Here is a 15734-nt window from a genome sequence, read left to right on the forward strand (position 1 = left end):
AAAATAAAAACGTTATTTGTATCCTTTGCGTGAAGTTTTATTGGAAGACCAGTAACCAAGTGCGCATTCGCAAGATGGGTAGCACGAGCCATACAATTGTGCCACAAACAAGCAGGGCAAACTTTACAAGGTGCGTCTCAGGCGCATTCAACAAGGAAGAAAGGAGCACCCATTGCATTTCTTGCTAACACTCCAATCCAAGACATTTGCATGACTGCAACATAGTTTTCTGTACACACATTCACCAAACATTGTGTGGACATTCAAATGAACAAAGAAGTAGGACAAAAGGTCTTGCAGCATCTATTTCCAAACCTAAGTTCATCGTCCACCCAGCCACCACAAGACTGGCAAACTTCTACAAAGTCTATGCAGAGCATAGTGAATCCAGAAAAGATTCACGCTGCAAAACAAAGTTTCTTACCTGTTGGTGTAGTTTTTCAGCCTGAAGAATTTTCTGGATTCACTAGCAAACCCACTCTCCTCCACCAAGGAAGAGAACTAAGAGGAGCAGAGAAAGCGAAAAGACCAGAAAACTCCCCCAAAAAGAATCCGAAGCTGGCTACCAAAGGTAGGAGCTTTCGGAGGAAGCCCGTCGACGTCACAGAAGGGCACCAAATGCTAAGTCCTTGACGCCCACCAACAGCAAAAAAAAAAAGAGAAGTACTACTACAATCCCGGACCCAACCACTAGATGGCAGAATATTCACAGCATAGTGAATCCAGAAAATTCTTCAAGCTGCAAAACTACTCCAACAGGTAAGAAACTATTTGTTTCTTAGCAACATCAGTTGGCAAGAAATAAATCAGTGGAATAATGCTTTGCACCTCTGCAGCTCATGGTGGTACAATTCTTCTATCTCTAAGATAACACTATTATTAATTGTCCTGCTTTTGCGCCACATCACCAGGTGTCCATATACAATGTGTTACATCGCAGATGTAGACTATGGAGGTATCTGAAGTTCACGCATCCTCCCATGCTACAGCAGATGGCAGTCAATTGCTCAATTCGACATTTCATGTTATTGTTACCATTTTGCAGTTTTTCCTGCAAACTTCATGTGGCTGAGCTGAGTAAGTGTGACTTCAGAGGACCTCGGAGGTCCCTGGGTCTTGACGACCGCCATGTCATTGCAGTGTGAAGTTTGAGGTGCTTGTGACAGTAGATAGAAAAAGTCAGCCACTGTTTACATTTCGGGGATCTGTCCCTTCCTCAGCATTATGCTGCCGGTCTCTTAGCAAATATGAGTGCCATGGTGATGAATTTCCTACATGGAGTCTACATCCTTTACCCACCTCTGGAGGGCGATTCTAGGGTCCGTTTATATAGTACAGAATGGCACTGCGATCAGGGTGGTCATGATCACTAGTGTGCCACAGGCCGATGTCAGATGTACAAAAAAAAAAGAATAAATAACTGAAATAAAAATGCTTCCCCGAAGCTGCATCACATATAATTTGAATCTTTCCTGATCTTGCTTCATTCTGCATCCAAGCTGTGCTTGTGACACCCACTTCTGTTTCAGCATTTTGAGTCTGTGTCTCACATCGCTGTTAGTCAGCATCTGAACTGTTATACAGCCCAGATGCAGAATCTTAAGCAGGTGTGTTACTTGTCTTTTTCCTTCTAGACTGTGCTGTTGTGACTCCGTATCTAATCTACTCAGCTAGAGGGACTAGCTAGTGCATTGTATGTGGAGGATTTATACTCTTGCACACGTTTCCATTATATAGCATGTACTTTAAATGAAGTGTCTGTTTTTCAGGAATACCGGAATCGTGTTTTCCATGACTTCCGCAATGGTCTGTGTCGGAATCTAGTCTGCACAGGTGAGTTCAATATTGGAATCTTGGCAGCCTTTGCGTATGTGAGGTCTCATGCAGGATTGACCGTGCACCAAAGTTGTCAAACATGTTTCAAACTTGCCTGGAACCAAATTACTATTCAGCTGTGGAGGAAGCAGCCTCCTTATATAATATACCAAAAAGAGGTATACTGTGCAAAGAGTCCATGTATTCCCTTATAAGTGGACAGGGGCTTGCTCTATCATTCCCAAGGTGCTCTTGTATGGGGGTAGTGTGGTCGAGCAGCCTCGGTCATATCAGAGAGGAGTGTTAGACATCTGCAGTACACACTATATGATGCACACGACTCACAGAGGAGATCCACACCAATTTGTAAAAATAGCACGTATCATCATATATATATTTAGGCATCTGGATCAATATGATCAGGTGAGTACATTTCGAGATAGAAATACTTAGTTTTCAAAAGTCGACTCAGTGAAATTTTCAGAGGCTGTAATGTTATCCTGTGGGAAGAAAAACAAATGCGGCATAAATGTAGAGTACAGAGACTTACAAGACCAATCTCCTGGACTTAAGGTGAGTATTGGGTAGGGTCCAAGGCAGCACAGAGAGGTCACACCCAGTGGCACTGGGGCAGCCAGGTGTAGAGGTGCAATACAGCTTTGGGCGCCCAGTGTTAGTCTATGGGGATCAGTCTTCATGAAAAGGGGCTGCAGACTTGGACTGGGAGGCCAGTCCGCCTGACCCAACAGTAGGGACTCAGGCCTCACAATGCTCGGGCAGTGGGGACTCCCGTGGTCCTCTTCTCCCCTGGCCAGGGGTGACATGTGCAGAGATGTCCTTGGGCGTCGGGTTTTCGTCACCGGAATCAGTCGCGGTAGAGCGGGCCTGCACACAGAGACTGCAGACGGCGTTAAGAAGTCCACAGTGGGGAACCCAAGGTGGGCTTTAAGTCTGGAGGCTCTGGGGACCAGGCTAGCACTGTCAGCCCACTGCAGCCTGGGCTTAGTGGCTCTGGTGCAGTGGTGCTTTCCGGCATCGGGTCTTTGCGGTCCAGAGTCTTCCCAGTTCTCTCTTTGGTACTTGCTGGGGAACTGCTCCACAGAAATTCCTGAGTCTTTGGAGAAGTGCTGGCAGTCCTCTCAGGCTTTGCAGAATTAGCAGCTTGCAGGGTGAGGTGACTTTGCCAAACTGATTGCCTATTCTCATCACTTGCACCAGTGTTGGCACCAAGTCAGTTGGGTAGTAACCAATGGGCTACTTACCCCTGGAGTCACTCTGCCCCCTATATGCCCTCTTCCTATGGGAAGGTGGGCATAACCTTGTCCCAGAGATGGCAGACTCTGAAGTTTCATATTCACTTCAGGTAGCCCACCATAGGGGTGAAACTAGCCTGAAGGTGATCATGCCTCTCTGACTATTAATATTTTAGCCTTGCCCATGCCTCAAAAGAGCCCTGGTCAATAGTGGTCGGCATCCTTTCTTGTGAAGGAAGCCAGATGTGCATACCAAAGGCGGCGGTGGGGGTCTTTAACGGTCACTGCCTTGGAATGCAAATTTGCCGGTCCCCTTGTGGGAGGGGGTATAAACACCCTCTGCCGGAACAGGCTATATCCCTGACCTGAGGACAAAGGTACTCACACCTGGGGGTTAGAAACCAGTCTGTAGTGGCAGGCTGGCTTAGGCCTGTCTGCCAACACACTAGTAGTTGGTAGGTTTTCAGGGGGCACCTCCAAGGTGCCCATTGGGTGTATGTATTAATAAATCCATCACTGGAATCAGTGTGGGTTTATTGATGCAAGATTGTATTGAAGCCACCTTGTAGCTGCATGGTCCTCCTCCATCTTCAGTTTACTGGCCTGGGCTGCCATGACATTTTCTATCCATTTACAGTGGTTCTGTTTAGTCTCTCTACTCACACCAGGTAAGAAAGAAGCTACCAAGGAAGTCCAAGCTGCACATTTGCAAGAAAAAAGCTCCTTGTTTGTCCGGTTTAGATTTGCTCAGGTGTATCCCATACAGTGTGCAGAGGCTCCCTTTTCACTTTGGTTCTTCGATGGAGGGCATCTTTAAGAACCCCGGAGGGTCTGATTCACAGAGAGATTTCCTGCCTTTTTGACGGAGCATTCAACAAAACAAGCATCAACATTGTCTTTGCTAGTCTCTCCCGCCCGTCAACATTTCCAGGCAATTTTGTGTAAGAGGAAGCATTTATGTGAGGAGTGGAACCTAAATAGTTGTTATAATGAAGTGTTTGACCGATATTTGATTCCTGTGAAAGCGTCCCCTCTAGCATTCCTGGGGCTCATTTCCAGCCCAGGTCACAGGCCGGCTACACTCAATGGAGCTAAATAAATTCCTATGTTGAATTCCCTGAAGGTCCATATAAATTCACTGTTTGTGCACCCAACATCATTAATTCTAAATGCTGTTTATTTTATTTTTTTTGTATTTTAGTTCCCACGCTAATCTGACCTTTTTTCTCAGTTTTGTTTTTTTATTCACGCTTTTCTGACATCCTTCATTAAGTAATGAGGAGTAATATTTTAAGGATTCCTTGTCGGCTAATACAGCAATGACATTCAGACATTAGTTTCCTACAGTAAGTTATATGTTCTAGTAATTTAAAGAGTAAATGATTCTTTGCCGACTGCACTTTGCAGCTGCAGGAGGTCTAGTTTTCTCAATCTTCAGACCGATCAAATTCTCACTACGCCTGCTCCTGTTTATAGAGAGTGTTTCGGACGGACAGTTGCAGGTCTTGACGCTCCTCTGAAAGACTTCCTGGTTCTGAATATTGTTCAAAGTGGCAGTGCCTTCAATGCCAAGACTCTGCTTCCAAAGAAGCCACCAACTTGATCCAGGTGTTTCTGAAGGTGCTGGTGCATGAAGTTCATGCACAACAAGAAAAGCAAGATGTGTCCAAACTACAAAGGAGGATGGGTGCAATTTTCTTCTTTGAGATCAGAGCCCCAAAGAAAAGTACAGGTCATAATTGGTCAGAAACAGCCCAGATTTGACAGAAGAGTCAAACGTTCAGTTTGCTGCCCTTTTATCAGACATGTCCGCTACCACCTCATGGTCGGGTCATAATAACATCTGTGTTCTTTCTAAGTCCTAAAACCCTTGATTCCCTCTTAAATAGGATAGCAACAAGGTAGCTTTCACTTAAGTCTCATCTGTTCTAGTCTTTCTGTGCGGTTGTAAGGCGCTTCCAAAAAGTCACAAGGTTGTCTCGGAATGCATGCGGATTGGAGACATACCAGATTACTCGGTGATACTAGATTTTCGCGGTTGTGCTCAGCCAATTACACTCTTGCTGGGATGCAGTGCTTCATTCTGCTCCCTGCGTAGGATCAGTGTGAGGTGGACAGAGACCATCTTTGTGTGGGGTGTGACCACATGGCATGGCTTGGACATCTGTCACACACTGACCTGCTGTAGCTTCTTCAAACCAGTGGGTGTGACACACAGGCCTTGCTAATGCAATACTCTGTGCTATGCTGACAGGCTGCAAGAGTTGAAAGTAGTGGCACCAGTGACGTGATGCAGAGAGAAATCACTCTGAAGTGTTAGGTGTACAGATGTTTTCAAAGAAAAGTAACATCTGCCTCAGTTTGCTATCTGTTTACATGCATCCATGGCAACCATATTCACATCACTTTCAATTCACTGTGCAGGTTTCATCACAGAGGGCAAGCAGGCCTCTTCCGAATTCATTCGGTACAAAAGGGAGTGGTGATGGACGGAGCATCTGAATCAATCAAACACTCACAACCAGTCAAAAGATCTGGGTTTAATCTATCACCGTTCTTTAGCCCAGTTCAGACTGCTGGAATGCCAGAAACCGGTCCTCGGAAGCTTGTTTCCGGTCCAGGGAAGACATGGCTTGGCAGTTCGGGCTGGACTGTTCCCATGAGGCACATGGTCAGACTGATTTGCATATAGCCATTGTCTGACCTAGGTGGTAATGCCGTGCACAGAGTCCAGGGCTTGCCCTAAAAGAGTACATGGCTCAATGTAAAACCCAACATGGTCTATTAGTGGTGGTGTGGTGAACAGCCCTAGGCCCAACACAGAGTGCAAGGCATTTATTGCACAACCGTGATCAATAATGGACACACGACGCAAAAAGTAGATCCAGACCAATTTTATAAAATTATACTTTGTACTTTATCTTAAGATCCAGGTCTTTGTAATAAGTATTTTTAACAAAAATACTTTCACTTTGAGAAATTGACACTTGAAAATTCCCACAGTCCAATGTTATCCTATGGGGGAAACAATATTGTGGTTAAACAGGCAAGTATTTAGCTTACAATCTGTCTTCAGAGGCAAAAGTCTGCAAGGGCCAGGGGTCAGGTAAGTACCAAAACTGCACCACCAGCTGCCCGGGGGCGGCCAGGTGCAGATGTCAAAATCTAAGTTCGACCCAATGCTTTCCCATGGAGACAGTGTGCTTGGAGTCCAACTGCTTGCAGTTAAGTAGATCTGGTGCAGGGGCCAAGCTTTAGAGGTTAGGTTAAGAACGTCTGGGTACTTAGCTGCACCAAACATAAACCACCGGGAACACAGGGGCTGCAGGGTTCAACTTCGACGTTGGGTACCCAAAGCTTTTCAATGAGGATTCTTCTGACCGCAACGAGGCTGCAGGCATGGCACCGGAGGTTGCAAGAGGAAAACCAAAGACAGCAGAAGTAAGTTGGGATGTAGGGGTGGTCTTAGGAACAGACAAAACCCAAAACAGTTAGAAAGAAGGTCCAAGGGATATATAGTTTAAAGACCCGCACCTGATTTTATCCCCAGCTCCTACTTAATGTACAACACATGAAACACAGGGGGTCTACCAGCTAAATTCTAAAGCTGCACTGTCGTGACCGAGTCCACAGGATCTCAGAGTGTATGTATCACATAGAGACAGCGTATTTCTGAAAAAAGGGACGGAGGGGTGAACACTACATGCATAGAAGAGACCGGTACATCATAGGTTATTCATATATGGCTGACTAATCCAAAACAATTAGTATAGGGTTTCCATCAAATAGACTCGATGATCAGTCCTATCATTTGGCCAAACCCTGGTGCATATTCGGCTGGTCCCCTGATCATTGGGACAAACAGCACAGCACCTCACCTCACCTGGACTCTAGCCTCAGATGGGAGCTTGAGGTACTGACGGAAAGTGCGGGGCCTCCTACAACCTGAGGAGAGTCCAGGTGAGGTGAGGTCTATTCCCCTACCATTAAGGAATTCACAGTAGCCAAAGTGAATTGGAGGGTTAATGTCCATGGTTGCTACAGGTTGTACCGTATTCAACCAGTTTTATCATACTTTATTACTCTGGTGATGGTGGTGATTTCTTTATTCCACTACTAGGAGTGCAACTATTATAAGATCAGAGGCCCTGATGAATGCCAAGGGATTAAACACCCGTTAGGCAGAAACATGTTGGCCCATTTTTAGACAGATATTTGTCACTGTCTTTTTTGCACTGTTCTGGTTTTTTTAATTAGGTGTATCTTGTCCGCAGAACAAAGTTGTTAGAAGGAGGACATTCCATCCTATTTTAAGTCACTAATTTTCCTGTTGCACTTGTTTACTTTACCATCAAAAGATCAGTCATCATGGACGGTTTGTTTATTTTGGTGGACCAAATCCTAAAACCGAAATAAGGTGCGGTGCTGTTTGTCCCAATGATCAGGGGACCAGCCGAATATGCACCAGGGTTTGGCCAAATGATAGGACTGATCATCGAGTCTATTTGATGGAAACCCTGTACTAATTGTTTTGGAGTGGTCATAGGAACACCATCGGTGCAGCTCACCAGGTCCCAGGGGCTTCTGATGCAGCAGGGCCTTTTGACACCAGTCTTCTAACCGGAGCTGGTTGGGCAAGCCTCTGGATTCATACGCCGTCATGGAGGTCAGGAGCTGTTATCCAAAGCTGGACACAAGGTCACGATCACCGGGGAGACTTCTATGCACAGGTGAAGCACTCACTCTAGCCATGAGCGTCTGGTGCAGAGTGGTCAGGAGACACAGCTCCACCTAGATCCAGAGTCTTTAAAGTAGGTTTCTTCTGGACAGGTCTGCTGTCCGCAGGAGATTGGAGTCTTTCGAAAGCAGCAGCCCTCCCAGGGGTATCAGAGGTCGCTGACTGCCAGACAGGTCACAGGTTTGTGGAAGCTGGAGACAGGCAGGTAGGGCTTGGGCCAAGACAGTCGTCACCTTCAGTGTTCTCTGCAGGGTGTCTTCATTCTTTTTAGGTTGTCGTAGATCTGAGTGTCAGGTCTGAGGGAGCCACCTAAATACTAAATTTAGGAGGCGTTTTAGGTGAGTAGCAGGTAGCGCCAATGGGCACCTTAACTGGGGTGCCTACACCCTCTATTTCATCCTCCTGAGCAGGTGGCATAGACCTAGCCCTGACTGGAAGGGTCCCCTCCTCTTCAAGATGACAGGGACTGAAAGTTGTGCTTCACCTTGCTTCCCCCACCTTAGGGGTGGGGTTGGCAGAGGTTGGCTCACCTCCTATCTTTTTGAATTTTCCCGAAGGTTTTCCCTCCCAAAGTGGGGGTGTAAACTGGGGACTGCCATCTGCTGCTAACAGAGGCTGGGAGTCGCATTACAAGGGCGGCAGGCCGTTAAAGCTTCCTTCTTTGAGCACTGGCCCATCCTGGAGGAGGAGGCATGACACCTCTGCCCAGAATATCCATAGTTTCTGTCTGGTCCCAGAGAACATACGCTCTATAACCAGGCTTCAGAAACTTGTCTGGTGGTGGGTGGGTGGCTGGCTGGCTGCCTACAGGCGGTCAGAGAGCACACCAGGCTTGGTAGGGATTTAGGGGCACCTCTGAGGTGCCCTCTGGGTACATGTTAAAATAAACCCCACCCTGGCATCATTGTGGATTTATTGAAAGAAATAGTTTGGTACCAAACACTGCTCTATTCAGTGAAGCCATCATGGTCCTGTTGAACTGGAGTTGTCGAGTTATGCAGTGTGAATCTTTCTGGATTCACTATCCTGTGCATTATTCCGCCATCTAGTGGTTGGGCTCGGAACCGTAGTATTTCTTCTTTTTTTTCTCGTGGCCCAGGTGGGCGTCTACCTCCCACCATTTGGTGTCCTTCGTGACGTTGACGCGCTTCCTGCGGAAGCTCCCACCTTTGGTCGCCATCTTCAGATTTTTTTTTCAGCTGTTGAGTCTGGATCGTTGCCGAAGAGTTAGAGTTTTTGGAAGAGGAATCCAGAAAAAGCGTAGAAAATCGGCGAAAATCAATTTTCAGCTACACTGGACTACAGGTCAGGTAACCGGGACAACTAGGGAGAAGGTTAGCATCCAAGATCTCAACGTTCTTTGGAGATTGCGCTTGCGGGGGGCTCCCTGAGTGCGGGGATGGACAAAACACCTTTCAAGTTTTGCACCAGTTGCCACCACAAATACGCACAGAAGGACCAGCATCGAGTCAGCAACCTCTGCTTGCCGCTCAACCACAGCAGCAAAGACTGCAACGCATGCTCGGCATTCACACCCAAGACCCTCAGAGTAAGGGAGAGGCGGAGAAGAGCGAACCACAATATGCAGGGGCCACCTCCATCGTTCCAAGACCTGGGCCTCCCCAGTGGAGATTAGGACAACCTCGTCGAAGGACCGGAGTACTGCACGGTCGTCGAGGTCCATAAGAAAACGTAGGAGGTAAGGGAGTTGTCGACCCCTAACAACTCAAGCGGTACTCGAAAGGGTAAATCTAAAGCCCGAGCGACACTTGTAGAAGTGAAGGGAAGTCCTCGAAGGGAGCATTGCTGCCGAAACACTCAACGAAGGCAACAGCAACCAAGGACAGTCAGCCGGGCGGATCCTTCGAAAACTCCCAATCGGCAAAGGCACTTGAACAACCGAAGTAGTCGAAGGTTACCCTCGAAAAGGACACCTCCACGCCGAGAAAAGCAGGTCCGGCATAGTTGTCGACGGCCCCAAAAAGAGGCGCTCCCACCCTCCACACCGAACATGCCGCCGAGATGAAGAGGAGGCTCAAGGCCGAAATGACGAGCATCCTGCAGCGAAAAAAAATTCTTCGACAAGATGAGCCAATACACTATCCCGCCGAAGTCCACGCTCTACGTCGAAAGAAACGACGAGGATGCTGAACTGCCAAAAAATACCCGAACCAGTCGAGGAACAGGGGGATGATTATTATTTCGAGGGAGAAGGCGACGAGGATCTGCAATCCTACCGAGACTCAATGTCCTCGGAGGCACAAGACCTAGAATCGCAAGATCTCGACGCCGAATCGCCAGAGGAAGTGGTAGACACTTACCCTTTGAGGCCGTTGCCGCCAGACAACATAGTAGTCTACAGCATGGTCGTCCAAAAGGCTGCACAAACGTATGGAATAAAAATGTCAGAGGAGAAGCCCAAGGCATGCTTTCTCATGGAAACTCTACTGCCTCAACAAACTAGAAGCCAATTCCTGCCCATGCTCCCTAGTGTGCTGGATCAAGGAAGAGAGGCCTTTAAGGAACCAGCAGTATGCAAGGCTGTGACTCCAAGAACAGAGAAGAAGTATAAACATTCTTCAAAGGACCCTGCATACATCGAAGGGTTAGTACCAGCAGACTCCATAATTACAGCAATGGCTAGGAAGAGGGCCAATGTATCCACTAATGCCGGACCACCTCCAGACAAGGAGAGTAGGAGGATGGATCGATCTCACAGGGATAAAGGTGGAGAGAAATGTGGCAATCCATTGGCGCATCGCAAACTCCAATGTTCTGATCAACAGGCATGCATACAAACACTGGGATGAAGTGGGGCAGCTCCTGAAGCATCTAACAGATCCGTTCCAACGAGGAGCAGCTCACCTGGTAGAAGAAGGCAAAAGCATGGCAAACATTTGCCTAAACTCTGCATTGGAGGCTGCAGAAACATCAAGCAGGCTAATGATAGGAGTGACCGAGAGAAGACCCACATGGCTCAGAATTTCAGGTTTCAAGCCAGAGGTGCAAAGCAACATCCTGAAAACTTTTAACGGAGAGCAACTGTTCGGCAGACCAGTTGACAAGTTAACGCAGCTCAAGAAGGACAACAAGGCAGCAATGTCCATGGGAGCATTGCAGTTCAAAGGGATGAGAAGGGAAATGACGTAAATAATTAATTTACTCTCTTAATTTCTATGCAGGTAAGTACTTAATCAATAATAACTCAGATCGGAAAGAAAGAGACAGAGTCCGTGGTGTTAGAGTTTCTAAGGGTTTTATTCCTCAAAAAGGAATGGTCATGACCAGGATATCGGATTCTGACCACCACAGGGGTGTCAGAAGGGATAGAGGAATAGAGCGCGCTGCATTTTATTGACAATACATAGCTTATATACTTAATTCATATCATAAGCAACAGTGCTGGAGGCGTAACAGTTGAGAGAAGACAAGATAACAGTATACACGTGGTACTAGTACGTAATCAAGAGGCGTGAACTAGGCGTGAACTGGAGGTGTGTGCTAGAAACGTCACTAATAGGTGACGCAGGTGGGTGGCGACAAACAGAAATGTTGCAATGTCAGCAGAAATCGGAAGCTTGGATGCGCGCGCAGCTGCATGACGTGTGATTGACGGGGTGCAGGGGACTTGACATTTACACTGACGGAAAGAGACAGAAGTCTGGCATGTCAGATCAACTTGTACTTCTGTCATATCTGGTATCTGATGTTTAGGAACCATATTATCTGGGCGGAAAGGTCTCTAGGGCAGAAGCTATTCTATGCTAACTGTGGATGCGTGTATAATCGCCTAAGTGTCTGCATGAGAATGTGTGGGGGCAAGGACCTTCCATGGAAGCATCGTAACAGAAGCTATGAATTACTTGCACTGAGACGGGTCGGCCCTTTGGCTCTGCAGCTGGGGAGGATGTTTACTGAAGCTAGTAGGCAGGAATGCATTTTCGAGGAGCGGAACAGATAACTCGAAGGTTATAGTCAGTCTTGGCAGAAAGCAGGCTGAGCTGAGCGCGAGGGGCCGCGCTGGAAGTAAGTCAGAGTTCACGGGTACAGAAGCAGCCTGGGCTGAGGATGTCATAGTCAGAAGCCAGAAAGAGAGGCTCGATGGCAGAAATTCAGGGCCTACTTTGCCAGAGCAGGAAAAACATGTAAAGTACACTACAAAAAGACGTTGGCATAGCATACTTAGGAACGGACTATTTAACCCATTCAGGGTGGGTCTGAAAGAGGACAAGTTAACGTTGGACGCAAATGTATTTGCGTCTTCATAGCTGGCACAGGAGGGAAGTTACATGCACTTTAAGCTGGTACATGGAGTCGGTGGGGTACACGCTAGGGAACACAACTTGACCATAGAATTTTATATTTCCTCAGGCACACCCACGATAAGGCCAGGTGGGAGAGGAGGCAACGTGCCTACCACATCGCACCAGACGTTCCAGCAAGGCTACCAAGGGAACAACCAAGGACAGCAGCAGCAGTACTGGCAGTTCCACTCCAGAGGACAATCCTTTTGAGGGCGCGAAAACAGACGAGGACAGACACGAAGAGGAGGCCAACAGCCTACCTCCAAGTGACTTCACCATGAAACCAACAACCACCCTAGCAACACCTCGGGTGGGCACAAAAATATAGAGAGAAACAGCAACCTGATTTTGCACAAAAAACAGTTCCTCGAACACACAACACCAGTAGGAGGCAGGATAAAGGACTTCCTCAAGGAGTGGAGGAAAGTCACAACAGACAGAAGGATAATAAACATCATACAATACTGATACTGCATAGAGCTAGAGAAACAACCCCCAAACAAAGCCAAGACACAAGGCACACTCTGCAAAGAATCTTTCGCTCTTGCAATTAAAAGGACAAGAACTACTCGGCATGGAGGCAATAGAGGTAGTACCGCACAGCCAGAGAAACAAGGGGGTCTACTCCACTCATTTCCTCATCCCAAAGGTGGACGAAACACAAAGACCCATCCTAGATCTAAGGTTCTTGAACAAGTTCATGAGGACTCCGATTCAAAATGACTTCTCTGCAAGAGGTAATACCACAAATACAACAAGGGGATTACATGGCAATTATTGATCTAAAGGACGCAAACTTATACATCCCAATCACCACAAGCACAAACGTCTACTAAGGTTCTTGATCAACCAAGTGCACTACCAGTTCACAGTACTGGTATTCGGACTCAAATCCGCTCCAAGGGTGTTTACAAAATGCCTAGCAGCAGTAGCAGCACACTTACGAAGACAAGAAATACACGTATACCCCTATCTCAACGACTGGCAAGTTCATACAGCCACTGCAAATAACACATCCAGCAGGTCGTACAAACACTGAACCAACTGGGGTTCTCAATTCATTGGGAAAAATCTTCGACCGAGCCGGAGCAGATCAAAATATTCTTAGGGGCGAAGATAGACACCATTCAGGCCAAGGTGTTCCCCAACCGGAAGAGAACATTGGCAATACTGAAGGAAACACGTCTTTACCACAAGGAGCAAATTCTGACAGTGAGCAATCTAATGAGGATGATGGCGTCATGCATACACCTGGTCCCAAATATTCAACTTCACATGAGGCCATTCCAGGAATGGATACAGCAGCAATGGTCACAGGCAACCGGGAGTTGGGAAGATCTAGTGGTTGTCACACACGCAGTGCATCAGTAAATGGCGTGGTGGAACAAGGAGAACATATCGCAGGGGAAACCATTCACACAACCAACTCCAACAGTGACCATCACGACGGACCCCACCCAGCTGGGGTGGGGCGCGCACATGAACAGACTGAAGGTGAGGGGGCTATGGTCACAGCAGGATGCGGTCAGACACATCAACTGCCTAGAATTAAAAACGGTGTTCCTAGCCTTAACAGCCTTTCAAAAGTAGCTGTACGGAAACAGGGTGTTGATCGAGACGGACAACACAACTACCATGTTCTACATCAACAAGGAAGGTGGAACACAATTGGTAGCACTATCAGGGTTTGCACAGGAAATATGGACATGGGCCATTCCACTTGAAGTAGACCTACTAGCAATACATCTCCCAGGGAAGGACAATGTGGAAGCAGACTGACTCAGCAGGCAGACGTCAGCATCCCGCGAATGGGAGATCAACCAGCAGGAAATAGAAAGAATAGACCTATTTTCAACACACTAAAATGCCAACACTTTGCATCCAGACAACCAGACCAACGGTCAGAAGGGAATGCTCTATGGATAAGTTGGTCAAAGACATTTGCATACTCTTTTCCCTCCAATACCACTGATAAACTGAGTACTCAAATGCAGGATCAGCAACATGTCGCTGATACTAATAGCACCTCAGTGGGCCAGACAGTCATGGTTCTCACAAATAGTAGAAATGGCATAAGAACCAGCACACAGGTTCCCAAGAAGAAGGGACCCGTTAAAAATGCAGAACGGAAAAGTGCTACACCCAGAGCCAGAGAGCTTCAGCCTAGCGGCATGGCTCCTGAAGACCTAGAATTTGTGCACCTCAACCTACCGGCAAGTACCATGGCAGTACTCAGAGGCAAGGAGACCAACACCAAGAAAGTGCTACATAGCAAAGTGGAAAAGGTTCTCCCAATGGTGCATCAAGGAGAAACTACAATGGAAGATCAGGAGGGAATACACAGTACTAAGATACTTAAAACACCTGCTACAAAGTTAACTAAACTACACATCCCTAAGGGTGCACTTAGCGGCGGTAGTAGCTTACACGAGGGGAGAAACAGGGAAGAGTTTCTTCACTTCACAAGTTGTGAAAAGATTTCTGGATGGATCTAAAAGGATCGCACCCCCAAAAAGGATGCCAGCACCAACATGGAACGTCAACTTGGTGCTAACCCAATTGATAAAGGCGCCCTTTGAACCTTTTCACAAGGCTACACTGCACATGATCACACTAAAGACAACCTTTTTAGTGGCTATCATGTCGCTATGAAGAGTAAGTGAATTGCAAGCGCTAACACTCCAAGAGCCCTACCTACAAATACACGACAGGATTGTAATGAGAACGGACCCACACTTCATGACAAAGGTGGCGTTTCGATTCCACATTAACCAAACAATCCAAATACAGAGTTTTTTCCAAAAACCTACTACAAGCACAGAAAGGGCGCTACACACACTAGATGCCAGAAGGGCTGTGATGCACTATATAGAAAGGACAAAGGAGTACAGGAAGGCAAAGCAGTTCTTTGTATCCTTTGCCAGCAGTTTCTTGGGACGACCAGTCACCAAAAACCCATTGCACGGTGGATTGCACAAACAATCCAACTCTGCCACAAGCAGGCAGTACAACAGTTACAATGAGCAACTCAAGCTCAATCTACAAGAAGAAAGGAGCAACAATTGTGTTTCTAGTGAACACACCTATTCAAGACATTTCCCAAGCTGCAACATGGTCTTCAGTGCATACATTCACTAAGCACTACTGTGTGGATATTGAAATGAATAAGTAAGTGCAAGTGGGACAGACGGTTTTACAACACATTTTCAGTAACCAGTACTAATCTTCTACCCAACCACATAAGGACAAACCGCCACTGTCTATGCACAGGATAGTGCATCTAGAAAGATTCACGCTGCAAAACGTATAGTTTCTTACCTGTCTGTGTAGATTTGCAGCTTGAAGACTTTCTGAATTCACTAGCAATCCCACCCTCCCCCGCCAGAAAGATGAGACCGGAGGCAAAGTGGAAAAATTGCAATCATAACTAAATGGATCAACAAAAGAAGACAACCCAAGACAAGTAAAAAAGAGTCCGAAGCGTGACCAAAGGTGGGAGCTTCTGTAGGAAGCGCATCGACGTCACGAAGGACACCAAATGGTGGTAGGTCGACGCCCACCTGTGCCACGAAAAAAAAGAAATACTACGATTCCGAACCCAACCACTAGATGGCGGAATAATGC

General features: G+C 46.9%; 1 protein-coding gene across 3 annotated transcripts in view; it reads left to right on the forward strand.

Moving 5' to 3' along the window:
* LOC147706660 (putative ATP-dependent RNA helicase DDX6) overlaps positions 1-15734 on the forward strand; it is a 233233-nt gene that overhangs the window by 168840 nt on the left and 48659 nt on the right. For all 3 annotated transcript variants that reach the window (XM_086933166.1, XM_086933165.1, XM_086933167.1), the window contains exon 11: positions 1770-1833. In XM_086933166.1, the coding sequence (XP_086789292.1) occupies positions 1770-1833 (64 nt within the window). The remainder of the gene's footprint in view (positions 1-1769; positions 1834-15734) is intronic.

This window comes from Lissotriton vulgaris, chromosome 7, assembly GCF_964263255.1.
Source record: "Lissotriton vulgaris chromosome 7, aLisVul1.2, whole genome shotgun sequence".
In the NCBI taxonomy this organism is placed as follows: Eukaryota; Metazoa; Chordata; class Amphibia; order Caudata; family Salamandridae; genus Lissotriton; species Lissotriton vulgaris.